The sequence below is a fragment of the Anoplopoma fimbria genome, chromosome 1 (assembly GCF_027596085.1).
Source record: "Anoplopoma fimbria isolate UVic2021 breed Golden Eagle Sablefish chromosome 1, Afim_UVic_2022, whole genome shotgun sequence".
Classification (NCBI taxonomy): Eukaryota; Metazoa; Chordata; class Actinopteri; order Perciformes; family Anoplopomatidae; genus Anoplopoma; species Anoplopoma fimbria.
In genome coordinates, this window is record NC_072449.1 from 2,307,876 (window position 1) to 2,322,952 (window position 15,077).

The window sequence follows — 15,077 nt, forward strand, 5'->3', positions numbered from 1 at the left end:
GATGAAAGTCATGAGTCTGATGTTTCTCAGACAAAGTTTTTGTGTAACTTGTTTTGGAAGGAAACGGCTAAGAAGGAAGTTTGTCTTACACACACACACACACACACACACACACACACACACACACACACACACACACACACACACACACACACACACACACACACACACACACACACACAGTATTTCCATCAGCCATATTTTGAATGATTTTCCTTTATTTGTCTGTGACATATTTGAATGTCTTGATGCCGTTTCTCCTTTAAGTCTTCTTTTCCGTTTCATGGCGGACTTCTTGTTTCTCTTTTTGTTTCTCTTTTATATATATATAAAAAAGCTTTTTCTCTCGTAGTTATGATTAAACTTAAATATTATCTGCACCTGAAACCAGATGCACGAGGGAGATGTGTGGTGAGAGAGAGCTGTGAATCCCAGGGGGATTTGTTAGGCTGCTATAAAGCACGTCAGTCAACCCGCCACTTTGATTTTCTGCAGTTTAGCTATAAGATATAATCCAGATAAGCAGTATGCACTGGGAGAAATGTAAGTACTAAACATCATTACTGTAATATTCAAAAAAATCCTTATGATTGTCCTATTTTATCTTATATAAAACACATTGATTTGAATAATAATTTGAAAAATCTGTTTTTTTTGTTTTTTTATTCGTTCAAATGGGGGTTTGACCTTTGTGTATTATTCATTTCTTCATTGTAGTAAACAATAATATTAAATGAATATCCGGCTCAATATTATGCAATCCAGTACAATACATACAGCCATTTTCTCCATGTTTTTGACTAATAATCTGGTTGAATATTGTAAATGAGAGGTTGCTGTTGGGAGAAAATATTAGATTTAGCTAAACTTGTTTGATTTTCAAATAATTGTAACTAATTGTCAGAATGAATTTGAGTGTTTGCTGATCAGAAATGTAAAACCGATGGATGGATGTGCAGAGTGCTCGGCGTCCGACACGTTATTTCAAACATTTACTTTGAGTTTTTTTAATTTCCAACAGAAGGAAAGAACTTATTTGGAAAGAGGAAGATGTTCATTTTGATGTTGGCTCGTGTTTTGCTATTGGGCCGTAATCTTGATATGCAAAATGGCAGCAGGCTCCTCCACCGCTGTAAAACGCTGCACAGCTGCGGCGCTTCCTCTTTTTTTTTTGCTGGTTGAGTCCTCATGCATGTGCTGATTGTCTGTCTGTGTGTGTTCATGTGTGATTGTTTGAAACACAACAACATCTTCTGTTCATTTGAGTTTCAGTTCAACGATCTGTGACAGTTATTTTAAGTTTGAATTTATGCCATTCATTTCCTTTTGGAACAGAGCTTTCTGTATGTTCGGGCACAGTTTTTCACAATTTATGTTCTTTAAGAGGTTCTCTATATGACATTCAGAGCATTAATATTAATGATTATTAATTGTTTGCCGTTGTTTGCACCGTTTGCACCATTAGCAGCTAGCCGATAGCTCAGCTGTTGCCATGTTTAGAGCTGTGTGGAGGCAAAAGATGCTCTGAATTTACTTTAAAGATACATAAAGACAGATTGAAAATGCTAGATTATGATATTTGTTATCTAAACATCTTCTTTGTGACAAGGGAAATCAATTCTAGAGCCATTTTACGACTGTAATGAAACATTTTCTCAACCCCAGGCTTTATCCGAATGTGTAACCAGGGTGAACAATATAAAGAGTTGCTTACTCATCAATTTAAGAAGTTTCCAGAAAGTATATATTTCTTCAGGGAGTGCAGTTAGTGGCAGTGTGGGCTCAATGGTAGCTCTTAGATCTGGTTGGAGAAGCAGGAAGCTTAGCGAAGGAGCAATTGTGCTTCCAGTCCCTGTTTCTGTTAAATATCACAGACCTGTCTGTAGTTGTTCTGTTGGTCTGGAGAGGCTACTTGTCCTGTCTGACCCGTGCAGGCAAATTAGCTGCAGATAGAAATCAGGACAATCCTTCAGTCTAACAACAGAGGTCAAGTAGAGGGCAGAAACAGCAGCAGGCCAGACCCACAGGTCATAACCTCCTCTGTCACTGGGAGTGATGGGAACAACGGCATAACTGGAAAGATATTCTGTTTGGGAAAAGTCAAAGCAGGAATGCTCTTGTCATTGTGGTGAAACGTGAGCAGTGCTCCTCCAGATTCAGGTGATAAGCTGATTGTCTTTCACATCAGCACAAACAAGAGAAGACAAGCAGATGTAATGAAACTGTTCTTTGTGGTGGTGAAGCGGTTGAGTTGCGAAGTCAAGGAAATTCATCTTTTTTACAGTATGAGTAATTTCTTCAGGAAATATTTGCTACTAATGACACACTGCTACACACATTATGTTTGGGGGTAAAAACATCAACATTTTCAAACAGTTTGGTGGTAAATTCGGCTTGATATCAACCCAGCAGTTTACTTTTCTGAACTGAAATCAAACCAAAACATTTTTTGGGAAACAACCGCCAACAATATTTTCGGCAAACATGTTGAGGTTTAGGGAAAAAGTGTAGGATTTGTGCAATGTGATCTCACAGAAATACTTGAAATGACCATGACCGCATCACGTGACATGGCATGCATGTTAAAAAAGTCTTGTCGTCACCACAGAAACTATTTGGGTTTAGGCAACGAAACTACTTTGCTAGGTTTAGGAAAGAAAACTACATAGTTTGAGTTGAAGGAATTGATGTAGTGTTCTGGGTGAAAGTCCTGTGTTTGACAAATCCATCCGTTCAATCCATCCATCCATCCATCCATCCAGCATCAATCCATCCATCCATTCAACCATTATCATCCATCCATATAACCATTATCGTCCAACCATCATCCATCCATCTTCAACATCCATCCATTCATTTCCCTCCATTCTGATTGGGATTGGTGTATCGTAGCAGAACAATTGCTCCATCTAACCATCATGAAACATGTGCCACCAGTCAACACATAAAACACACAACTAAAAACCTAGTGGTGAACCAAACTGTCATAAAACCACCATACTGCCTGTTTGAACACGCCTTAACCGTACACCAGGAGAGTTCTACCGTTGGCTTAACTGTACCGCTGCATCCGTTCCTAACATTCAGCAACGCACACTTTGCCTCAAATGAAGCTCTTGTGTTTTTTCTTCTATGGAAAGGTTATTAAATCACACTTGACACAATCACCACAGGATGTTACCAAGAGATTTCTCCAGAATTTACTGATGCCAGATCCAATTGGCAGAGATTTCAAATCAGTGATAACACCAAACACGGAGGCAGATTTAAGACAGGAAACAGGACAAGAGTAAATGTTTCAGGAAGATTCTGGTGAAGCTTTGCAGCAGAGGGGGGTGATTAGCTGCGGATCAGCAGAGCAAAGTCAAACTATTGAACTTAATCTGTCGCTTTAGGATTGACGTGACTGTATGTGTGGCATCAGAACAAGGGTGTAATTTTCTTTTCAACATCGGAGGAGACATCTACCTGGAGCTGCTTACGTCTCTGCAATTACACTCTGACGCGTATGCAGTTAGCAGTCGTTAATATGTCACTTTTTTTTGTGGAGGTGAGCAATTGCTCCCAAGTTTATATTTTTCAGGTAGGGAATGCTGCACCTTTAGAAATAGAAAGTATGACTTTTGATAAAAACCCATGTCATGTGGTGAGGTACAACCAATCACAGCGGGCAGATATCTTTCTTTCGTAAATATCAGTCTCATTATATTGAGGAGTAATGTAATGTTAATAATTTTAGTGCAATTCTTCTCAGAGCTTTACTATCTGTTCCACAGACTATTTTACTTGCTGGTTGAAAGGTCAAACATGAAGTTTAGTTTTAGCTAAGTAAAGGCTTAAACCAGGGAGAAGGTTCTAGCCTGACTCCAAGAACATCTTCAGCTCACTTATTAGACTTGATCCCGACTTGCCGACTTAACCTCAAGAGTTTGAGGCGACTGCAGTTTTTAGAGCTAGGTGCCACAGTTAGTCTTCACAACTGACTGTATATAAGAAGTGGTCGTAGTCATGGTGATGTTACCCATTGGTTCTGAAGCCTGGAGTTTGAAACTAGAGATTGAGACCATAAACTCATGTTTACAATGTTTACTGAGGGAATAAATCAAGAGAGAAGTAGAGTCATTTTCTCATAGACTTCTATACAACCAGAGGAGTCGCCCCCTGGTGGACAGGAGAGAGAATGCAGCTTTAAGGCACTTCTGCATCGGCTTCACTCGGCAGAACCGGAGGTTGCAACCTTAGGTGCGACAGTAGTGCAAACCCCAACAAGCACTTCAAGATCTCTGAAATCGTAGGCCCTTAATCGTCCTTAAGTAACACATGTGCAGACTCTTTAAATCCTTCCTTTGATTGACTCTAATGACGTATTGAAATGAGGATACTGTAGGCCTTACATGTCAAAATTGTGAACTACCAGGTTCCGAAAATCTAAAATCCACAAAGAACTGAGTTTGCAATTTATGCGAATCTGTGTAGGTAAGAACTGAATCACGTTGTCTCCGCATAAAAAGTGAAAGTGGAGGAAGACGGAGAGTTGAGGGTGAAGATCAGATGATGGAGATCTTTGGTGCTCAAAGCGTGGTTTCTCTCATCCTTTCCCACATGACACCAGGGTTCTGCTCACTGAGGCAGGTAGACAGGAAGTTTGGTTAGACGGATGCTCGGATCATATTCTGTGCATTTTATACTGAACATCCTACTGCACTCAGGCGTCAAATGAATGGAAGTATGATGTCATTTATGGATGGGATTTTGTACCAACTTGACGGCATTGTGCAGTCGATATTCAAATATTAAGCATTGGGACTTATGGGGGCGGGGGGCTCGGGCCGTACTGACTGATGACACTGTGTGTAGTTTCACATGTACAGTAGAAGAGGCCCCCATCTGTCGGATCGGATTTCTGCTCATGCTTAAACTTGCAGAGAGTCAGGAAGTCTCCAGACGACACTGACACCTGATGTCAGTGTGCATTACAGAAGTGTAAAAGTGCAGAAAAGCTTCATGTTGGTGGAAACGACCAAACATTTTTAATTCAATTCAGTATAACTTAAATAATCAGGGTTATAAACATGCATATGCACAGACAGAACTTTAAAAGCAAAGGAGCGTTTTAAGACGATGTTGGGCTGATGCAGTTGTTCAAAACAAAATAACAAAGTTATAATAATAATAATAATAATAATAATAATAATAATAATAATAAATAATAATAATAAAATAATAATAATAAATAAAAAACGTAAAAAAATAAACCCATAATTAAATTGAAAAAAACCCAATCCAAATAAATGTCTACATTTTCATAAATGAACAGCTGGTGCCACAAAGGACAAAACATTGCAACCAAATAAATATTAGTAAAATATTTTGTTGTGTTGTAGGCAAGACAATAAATGCTGTTCTAATTTATTACTATTTATGTATATTTTAACAGTGTTGAATCTATAATGCATTAGCCTACATACACATTGAAACACATAGAGAGTTGCTATAAGTTCTATATGTTGCTTTGCGAGACGAGTCATGTTGAAATATCACAATTATTTATAATGATTATGTATAATAATCATTTGACCCATGTGCTTTATAACTATTATAGTCAGAGAGGACGGTTATGGTTTGATTGTAGTCTTTGCAGTGATGTGACAAATCTAAGTATTAAGTCAAGAAATGATTCAATATATCATTTTGCATTTTCTCAGTTTTCCTCCTAAACTTTGCAAATAAAATAAGCTACAAAAACAGGTTCCCTTACTGAATGGATGCCATTTTAATATTTATTTTTTAATGTTTTATTGAGCAGACAAACAGAGAGCATTTAATCAGCAGCAGATGTCTCTCTCTCTCTCTCTCTCTCTGGCCTCTCTAGCGCCACCACCAGGCCTGTCCAGGTCCAGACCATACCAAGGTGTTCGGGTCCGAGACCCGGTCAAAGAGCTGCTGAGGAGGAAGAGAAGTCTGGAGCCCCACGGCACCAAGACGGCGCCCCCTACTGCGGTGAGGACGCCATGACACACGGCTGCAACATGATGCATTTTGGGCACATTTAAACTGTTTAAATTAAATGTTCACTGAAGTTAAATATGATAATTCCTCATATATTTACATACTGTTACATTTTGAACGGAAAAGAAATTCCCCATAGGTTTTTTGGGGACACGTTTTGAGCCCTCCGCCCTTTTCCAAAGAAAACCCCCGCACAAATATTGAAGCGGCATTCTTCCCTGTAACTCTATCACAGCATTGCCAGTCATTAAACAAATAGGCCCGGGATTTACCCTGGCAGCGGTTACAGCGTGGAGCAATGATTGCTCAGGATTAAGGTCTGTTGGACTAATCAAATACTTTTAAACCAGAAACGAGAAATTCAGATGATTTGAAACTCAAAAAAAGGGGCTGATTCTCTTGTCAGTGCATGCATGTGAAAAAGCAAAACCACCAAACTCTGTGACGCACTGAAACATGTCTAAATAACATAATTGCATTGTGATGATTTATCAGAAATCATCTGTAGGCACACCTTTCTTCACAGATCAGAGCTCTCATGTAGAGGGTCTTCATGCTTTCTGCAGCGGGTTGACTCCTGCAGAGATGAAAAGATTGTTGTAAAAGTAGAACGTTTTTCTTCCCATCGGGAACATTGTTAAACAAAGTTTAAATGGCACATACAAGAGCTGAAAGGAAGTGCCGCCATGGGGCCGTCAGGATGTGAGCAGTCAGGAGCCAGGGGCCTGGGGGGGGGGCTGTCCTTAATCCAGGTGTTTTTCCATGACAGTTGCAGCCATCCCCTGCATGGCTCCAGGGCTGGGCACACAGCCCTATGCAAAGTCACAAGCAGCCTTGCCAAAGAGCCCTCCCACTTATTAGTCCTACCACACACACACACACACACACACACACACACACACACACACACACACACACACACACACTGTAACCTCAACCATCACAACTAAAAGCCCGACCCTAAACATAACCCAAACCTTTCTTTTCATTATTTCTATTCAACACATCAGGAGAACAACTTACGCAACATTTCTTGAACTGCTGTCTCAAAAATGACAAAAGTAAGAAAACAAGAGAAACACTAAGGAGAGCAGATAAACCTAAACCTGATTCTAACCTGATTCTAACCTGAACCTCAAAACCAAGTCTGACCCTCAAACTGGCAACTTCAAGAGATGCAACTGAACGTTTTACTCCAAAAGTCCAGCAACATTCGTCAATTTCTGCTTGTTACAGGATTCTGTCTTTTCAAAATACAACTTAGTTTAGGTTTACGGAACCAAAGTAAAGATGGTGAAATACTTAGTTAGGTTTGGTTAAAGATGGTGAAATACTCCACATACTAAATCAATGTTGACTTCCGGTCTCCTGGCTGAAGGACATCTGTTTGTTTTTTGACTGTGATTTCTGTGGAACATCAACGCTTCAAGTTGTTTTTTTTCCTCAACCTACTCCTATTTGTGTGAACAGAATTAAATTCTCTCGTATGAAAATGTTTTTACGAGGTTTAACATGCCGGGACAATTTCTGAATTGAGGTTAAACACGTAACACTGACTTCCTGGTGTTTCTGCTGGTTGCCTAGTAACCTCACAGTGACACAGCTTGTTGTTTTTGCAATTCAGGTTTTAACATAAAACACAAGTCACAAGTTAATCAGCGGGCCCTTTAAAAGTGCTGGCAGGCACATTTTCTACCTTTGGACGAAGCAAAGCCATCGTATATTTCTATAAAAAACAATAAAAACAACAATTTACATCACATTTAAAATGACAGTGAGGAACTTTTTGTACTGGTCCTGAACCAGTTTAGTCCTGATCCTCTATAGACCTCCATCAGTAAACAGACCATCAGAGAGAAGATCGTCTGTTTCTATAAAGTTATTCTTAAAGCTCGTCATCGGAGCCACCGGGTCGGATTCTGGAGAAACCAGATGAAATCATGAAGGTTCACCAGAAACTCCTTGCTCAGACTCCAGCAGAGACCAGTCCACCGTGGACAGACCCAGATCCAGCAGAGACCAGTCCACCGTGGACAGACCCAGATCCAGCAGAGACCAGTCCACCGTGGACAGACCCAGATCCAGCAGAGACCAGTCCACCGTGGACAGACCCAGATCCAGCAGAGACCAGTCCACAGACCCAGATCCAGGACAGTCCACAGACAGACCCAGATCGGGATTCAGTCCAGCCTTCGACCTGCAGTCGGAGCTCTGGAGGAGGAGGAGAGCTCAGCTCCGGCAGCAGCAGCTCTCTGGGAGTCAATACCAACACCAGGCTGCTGGAGACCCAGACCATATTCCTGGACCCACTGCAGGGAAGGGAGGCACATGAGAACCAGAACCAGGACTGAGGGGGTCAGACTGTCAGACCCTGCTGAAGGATTCTGGTGTTAGGAGACTACCACTTTTGTCCACAGGGGTCGCCAAAAACAACACAAAATGAAAGCTCCCCCTTGTAGCTTTAAACTTTTAGAATTCTACGATTACAGGAATTGATTTTCCTATGCATTTAAATGCAACCAATGCATTTATATACAATAAAAAACACCAAGATGAGAGTTAGCTTGCAGCATGTGACCACGGCAGGACCATCGACAGTGCAGTGCTATTAGGTATTAATCTATTAAAAGGATAACTATTTATTGAGGTCTGCAGCCATAAAGAAAGTTGTTTCTTGTGATGTTTTAAATTCCAATTTTCAATACTGTGAGCACCACAAACAAAATTGCATTCACTGCCTAGTTTGTGGTGAACTGCCCCTTTAATGTCAGTTTACAGTTTCCTCAGAGGGCAGGTCTTTTTTATTGTTGCAGATTTGCTGCGTCCGATGTGACCGGCAGCTGGCTGACATGATGTACAAAGGGCTTACCGTTCAGCCACAGAGCTTTGGCTTCAGATCCTTGTGTTTGCCGTAGTTCCTCTTTAAAGTGTCCTCAGTTTACAGTCGAACACACCCAGTCAGGATGAGCTTCAACCAGGAATCTTATCAGGGTTTCTTAATGTTGAACCTGATCCAACCCCTTCAGGAACTAAATGTCCTCTTTTAGTCCAAGAACCAAACGTGAAGATGGGAAAACAAGTTGTTTATTCTTAGCTTAATATTTCAAAGTCTTGTGGGCGATCAGAACTCACAGTAAAAGTTCCATTAGAGGAGTTTAGTGTTGCGTAATGACAGAGAGCTTTAACTCTCCACCTTCTGTCAAAGCTGAAACACTAACCAACTCCTCTGGACCTCTGCAGTCCTTCAGGCTGCTGACAGCACACACATGCCCTGCAGGACTGTTGATGCTGCTCTTGTCAGATTCTACTGGGCTGCTGTGTTAATCACCCTTGACGAAATGTCAGACAAATCATAAAAGACAAAAAAACAAACTTGGTTGATTTGAGCTCTCTGTTTACGTCTGGGCATGATTAACTGGTGTGCTTAAGGTCATACATAAAAAATACCATCTAAAAAGTAACTTCATAGATCTTTTAGTTCATGTAGTTGTTCAGTGCTGTTTTTTTTCTGGGTAAGTGTTTATATCTATAGATATTTCCAGATTTATCAGATCCATTTTATTCATCGTTTTCAATCTTTTTGCATCTGAAAAACATTTTTTTTTTAAATATAAGGTTGTGAATTCAAACAAAACTAATTGTTTAGTTTTAGGGTTTGGGTTTGTTCAGTAACTTAAAGCTACTATGAGAAACTTTTATTTTGTGTTGATTTTGGCGGTCCCTGTGGACTAAAGTGGTAGTGTTTCTGAGCACCAGAGTCCCTTTAAGGTTCTGGTGAACCTTCATGATCTCATCTGGTTTCTCCAGAATCCGACCCGGTGGCTCCGATGATGGATTGAAGAAACAGGAGACAAAAGCAGCGACCAGCTAATAAAAGTACACTCAGAGTGCAGATCTCTCTCTCCCCTCCAGAACAAAGACCATAACAAAAACAGGGAATAAAATGAATTAATCCGCAGATGCTCCGGTTTAAAATTAGACCAAACATTTCTATTAATGTCAGGTTTTTTAGCCACAACAATGTGGCCAAATCACAATAATTAGAGCTTGTCAGATTGCCAGAAACGCCTTTAGTTACTCAAGCAGATGTGGATCACTTAAGTCTTGTACGTGACAGACGGAGAGATACACACATGCACACACACGTCCGAACGCATCATCTCCCCAGAGGCCAAATCATTTTGAGAGGTTTTGAGAGTTTTCAATTTTGTCAACCTCTTTTTTTTTTTAATGAAAAGTAATCTTTACTTGTGAGATCTTTGTACGTTTTGTGAGTTAACAGTCTGCGTAATCTGCCTCCATCTGTGGGTGCAGCCGGACTCCACCCTCTGCCTGTCAACATAGCTGCTCTCTCTGGGAGACAATCGTGTCCGTTGTGCCTCCAGGGATTATTATATCCACTCACGCAACCTGATCAATTACTAAATTGCAGTTTAGAGGTTCCCAGTTATATTGTGCCGTCTGCCTCGTTAGAATCGAACGTGTAATCTTGTAATTAACAATATCAGTTGCCAATGGGAAACATAAATTATGCGATGAAGTATATCGTGTAGCAGTAATTAGGATTGTTAACATGCTTGTCTTTTATCCATGCCGCCTGGCTTAAAAAAAAAAAGGGCTCTAGTTTTCTTGAGTTTGAATTTTGGCAAAGAAAATCAATGTATCTCACATTTTATCAAGGGAAAAATGTCACAAAATGATGCTTTAGCTGCACATGAAACATTTAATAAAGATGCACAAGACAAACCCTTCGAGTTCCTACTACTAACACATTCTGCGTGTAACCTGAACACAAACACACGATCTGCACTCAGCTGCTCACACCTGGACTCAAAGTGTAAATACCTCATATTTATATGTCAGCAGGGACTTTGCTCTGCAGCAGCAACATATGGATGTGGTTCTACTGCTAATTATTGATATGCTCAACTCACTTTTGTCATCTTTTCTTTTAGGATGTGGCAACACACAACAACCAGTCATCATACCTACACGGTAACAGCTGCGTTTCTGACTAATTGATTCCAGTAATAAAGCGTAATCTTTGTCTTCGAAGACTAACTTCTTCTCCTCTGTAAATCAGGCATGTTTGTCTCCGACGTTGCCGAGCCACTGGCTGCAGTCGGTGATGGAGGTCTGCAGCAGTGTGCCGGGTGGAGAGCAGCACCGTCTGCCGGCGGCGTCCTGCAGCCCGCTGTGACGTCGTGGTCGTCGTCAGGGTACAACCAGCAGGACGCCCCGGCTCAGACTCTGGCCTACCCGCCGAACTCCACCATCACCACCGACGTGTACATGCAGACTCTGTGTCCCAGCTACACCATGCTGACCTACACCCACACACCACTGCTCACTAACTTTGGGGTGAGTGGAAGAAAACATGTATAATGGGGAAACATTAACCAGTTACATAAAGTCCAATATTACCAAGATACACTTGTTAAAAGCAACCTATTACCTGGTTGGTAGATTTATGGATCATATCACCTCTTTACTATGATGCTATTACCGATCTTTACAACAAATTCTCACTCCCAACTTGCCAAATACCGACGTTTGTTCAGTGAGATTGTTGCACCAGCTATTCATCTAGCGTTCATTTTATCAATGTGTCCGGAGAGAATCATTACGCTCGCAACATGTCCTCACACAACGATATCCTATGAAAACTTACTCCTCATTTTTGTAGGTTCAAAATAAACTTCACAGGAAAAAACCTAGTTAGGTTAAAAAAACAATCATGAAATGCTTAGTTAGGTTTAGGTATCTATGATATCTGGTTGATATTTATGACATCATTTTTCGTGCCTTTTTCCTACATAAATCCAGCAAAACGTGTGAATATCAGCTCGTTACAAGCATGCAGTCTTTTCAAAATAAACTTCTTCCATCTTCACAGGAATCTCGATTAAGATTAAAACAAAACTAATATGTAAGTTTGAGCAACAAAACAACTAAGGAAAAGATGGTGGTTTGGGTTAGTTAACTACAGGACTACCGTTACTGAAGTCAGCAAGATACCTGACAAATAAATCAACGTTTACTTCTCGTTTCACACAGCGAACGGCTGTCTCCTGTGTCAAAGATCACTGATTATTGAACTCATCCACCTCCCCTCCTACCTGCTTGATTCTGTCCGTTTTCTACAAAGTACAGTGCAGTATAGCTATGAACGCTGGATGAGACCAGTCTGATATGAGACACGAGGGACATAGTCATGCCGATGTTTGTGTCTTTTCTAGTTTTAGTTTCTTTGGGTTCAACGTGAACATTTGAGTCTTCTGTTTCAGGCCATCCCTGTGGCTCAAGCTCCAGGATCCTTCCCTCAGATGGAGCTCCCAGACTCAGGGTTGACCTACCTCCCCTGGGCCCAGCCCATCACCACCATATCCACCATGCCCAACCAGGTCCAGTTTGCCCCCGGCTCTGCAGCCCTGCCCGGGTCTCCTCTGGTCCACATGCCCTTGTCCATGTCCTTGACCACCATGATCCCTCAGCTGGAGGCTCAGGGTCCAGATCACCAGCAGATACTGGACCTGCCGCAGCGTTCAGAGCACCAAATGGACCCGGATCTACAAGGCCAGTCTCTGGATGACGATCCAGGGGTGGAGTCGGAGGCACCGAGCCTCCTGGATAAACTTCTGGAGGATCAAAAGGGGGATGATGAAGAGGAGGACAAAGACTCGTACAGCAGCTCGCTCTTCATTCCAAATGCCTGAAAATATGATTTTTGTTCTTCTGTCTGAAGAGAGGAGCATTTTGTTTCTGTTTGTTTCTCAGGGACCAGCTTTAAAGGATAAATTGGGTTTATAACAACTTATATTGATTATCATTCCACTGTACTTACTGAAGTAGGTGCTGAGATCAACTCTGAATAATTTAGTTGGTGAAAATGGGAAAATCGCAGCAAAAAAAAAGATCTGGTTCTAAAAGTTGAAGTCAAAGCTTCATGTCTTAAAGCTGCATTCTCCTTAATGTCCCCACCACTGCGTTATAAACTCTTTTACAGTGTGTTTTCAGTTCATAAAAGTTGATTGAAACATTTTTGGTTGCCTGAAAATGTCTTATTCAGTTTTCTGTTGTAATTAGCTCCACCCTCTTGTGTCACTTCTGGTTGCAAAAAACCAAGATGGCGACGACCAAAATGCCCAACTCCAGGACTCAAAACATTATTCAACTTCTTATATACCATTTATGACAACTGCCCCCCTTATTGGCTAATCATTTGTAATTATAAACTTGTTTAGTAATATTCACCCCAATAGCTCAATAAAAGGGCTAAACTTCTGCTGTAAATCACATCAAACAGAAGGAGCTTTTGGCTGTTTTAAGACTATTTTCTAAATGACTATGTAAGATATATATATATATATATAAATGCTTTTCTACACCTATAATTGAGTTCTATTTATGTTTGCAGCTGTTACATTTTTGCAGCAAATTGTGTTGTTAAAAAACTGAAAAAAAAGGTGTCATGTCACAGTTTTCTGAGAAACAGTTACCCTGTAGTGCTGTCCGCCTCCTCGTAGCCTTGAGGTGTTTCACATAAATGCTGTCTGTTAAAAAGAGCCTGCAGAATTATCACGTGTTACTGCAAAGCCTGTTTTTTCTTTTTTTCTAGCTGATGATTTTGTATCAAACCAGAAGAAGAGCTGGACTCAGAATAAAGACTGAGGAGGAAGTTACTGCACTGACTGTCAGTGTTTGTCTGCACCATCGGAGATTTTGCTCAACAGAACAACATGGAGTTTGGAAACAGGCCATGGATTTGAAAGTGCTATTAAAGTCCTGCAAGAATTTCTTAAAAATGTATTCTGTAATAAAGAATAACAATCTGAAAAGTTCAGAATCTTTAAACTGACTTTATGTCAATCGATAAATAAGACATTGTGGATTGTCCTACTTTGACATATATTTCTCAACTCGAACCAAACTGAAACAAGTGTGACATGCAATACATTTAATTAGCATAAGAAATATAAAACATATGCTATGATAATACAGAGATACTGCAGTGTCTGGTGGAGTGGGATAAGAAAGGAAAGGCTTTGAAAATCAGTAAAAATAATAAAGAAGAACTACTAAAGAGATATAATAATTATGAAAGAAATAAAGCCAAAACTAACCTTCCTGATGCAGCTTTGAAAATCAGGAATTGTTTCTGCCTCCATTAAATTTAAATTATTTGTGGTCATGCAGAAACATGCAAAAAAGTTTAAAATGCCTATTTTTTTTTTAATGTATTTTGTTATTATAGACAGAGAGCATTGAACTGTCACACACTGAGGATTTTGCCCCAGGACTCATGCCTGCTCTTGGCAGTGAAGGCCTCAGAGTCTCTGGGGGTTTTTTCTCCCCCGGGGGGGGCAAACTAACATTGTTAAAGGGGTTCTAACACATCTATCACATCTCACACCTGGAAACACCTGAGATCGTATCAAAAGGGGAGAAAAAAACAAAGACTTGCTCATGGATTGGGGACATGTGATGTTAGCTTTGCCTGTTTTCCTTGTGTAAAATACATGTGAAAACATATCAAATGCCAAAAGTTGAGTTGACACTCCAAACTGTAAAAAAAATGAATTCCAGCAGTCAGGTTTCTGAGTTCATTATTTCATATCTAGCTGAACTCCTTGGGTGACTGAACACGACAGCTGTCTGAGGTTTCTGACTGACAACTTTGTGTTTGTTTTGTACGAAAGTGATTTCAAGAGGCGTCGGATGCATCAGCGCTTCGTTTCGCAAACATTTTCAGCGTCATCTCTCGTTGTCTGTCTTCTCTCTCTGATTCTTGCCAAACGATTTATCCGATGACTCACTCTGGTAGCGTGTATTGCTCTTAAAGTGGAATAGAGACGGGACAGTTCATGTTCACGTGTCCTCAGGGTGCTTCAGCAGCTACAGCAAAGATAAACAGTGCAGAAGAAACGTAATGTCATGGGGGGCTTGTCTTTCACTGCATCAGCCATTTAAAGTTGATTTAATGCAGGGCTGCGGTGCCTGACGAGAGCTCCCCACGTGTTGATGGCTGAGTCCCTTTAAAGAGCGTCTTTTGGGCCCAGAGGTGGTGC

At 40.7% G+C, this 15,077-nt stretch overlaps 1 protein-coding gene across 1 annotated transcript; it reads left to right on the top strand.

Annotated features, from left to right (window-relative positions):
* The first annotated feature begins 396 nt into the window (after positions 1-396).
* LOC129090256 (POU domain class 2-associating factor 1) lies at positions 397-13,918 on the top strand. The gene is made up of 5 exons (XM_054597837.1): positions 397-543; positions 5,873-6,000; positions 10,965-11,004; positions 11,093-11,370; positions 12,297-13,918. The coding sequence occupies exons 1-5, from the start codon at positions 528-530 to the stop codon at positions 12,723-12,725; spliced, it is 891 nt and encodes a 296-aa protein (XP_054453812.1). The 5' UTR covers positions 397-527; the 3' UTR covers positions 12,726-13,918.
* The last annotated feature ends 1,159 nt before the right edge of the window (positions 13,919-15,077 follow it).

What these genes read in the sequence shown, in the direction of transcription:
- LOC129090256 (XM_054597837.1), top strand. An exon ending in AGACGGCGCCCCCTACTGCG is followed by an intron (nt 6,001 to 10,964) that starts GTGAGGACGCCA and finishes CTTTTCTTTTAG; the next exon opens with GATGTGGCAACACACAACAA. An exon ending in CCAGTCATCATACCTACACG is followed by an intron (nt 11,005 to 11,092) that starts GTAACAGCTGCG and finishes TCTGTAAATCAG; the next exon opens with GCATGTTTGTCTCCGACGTT.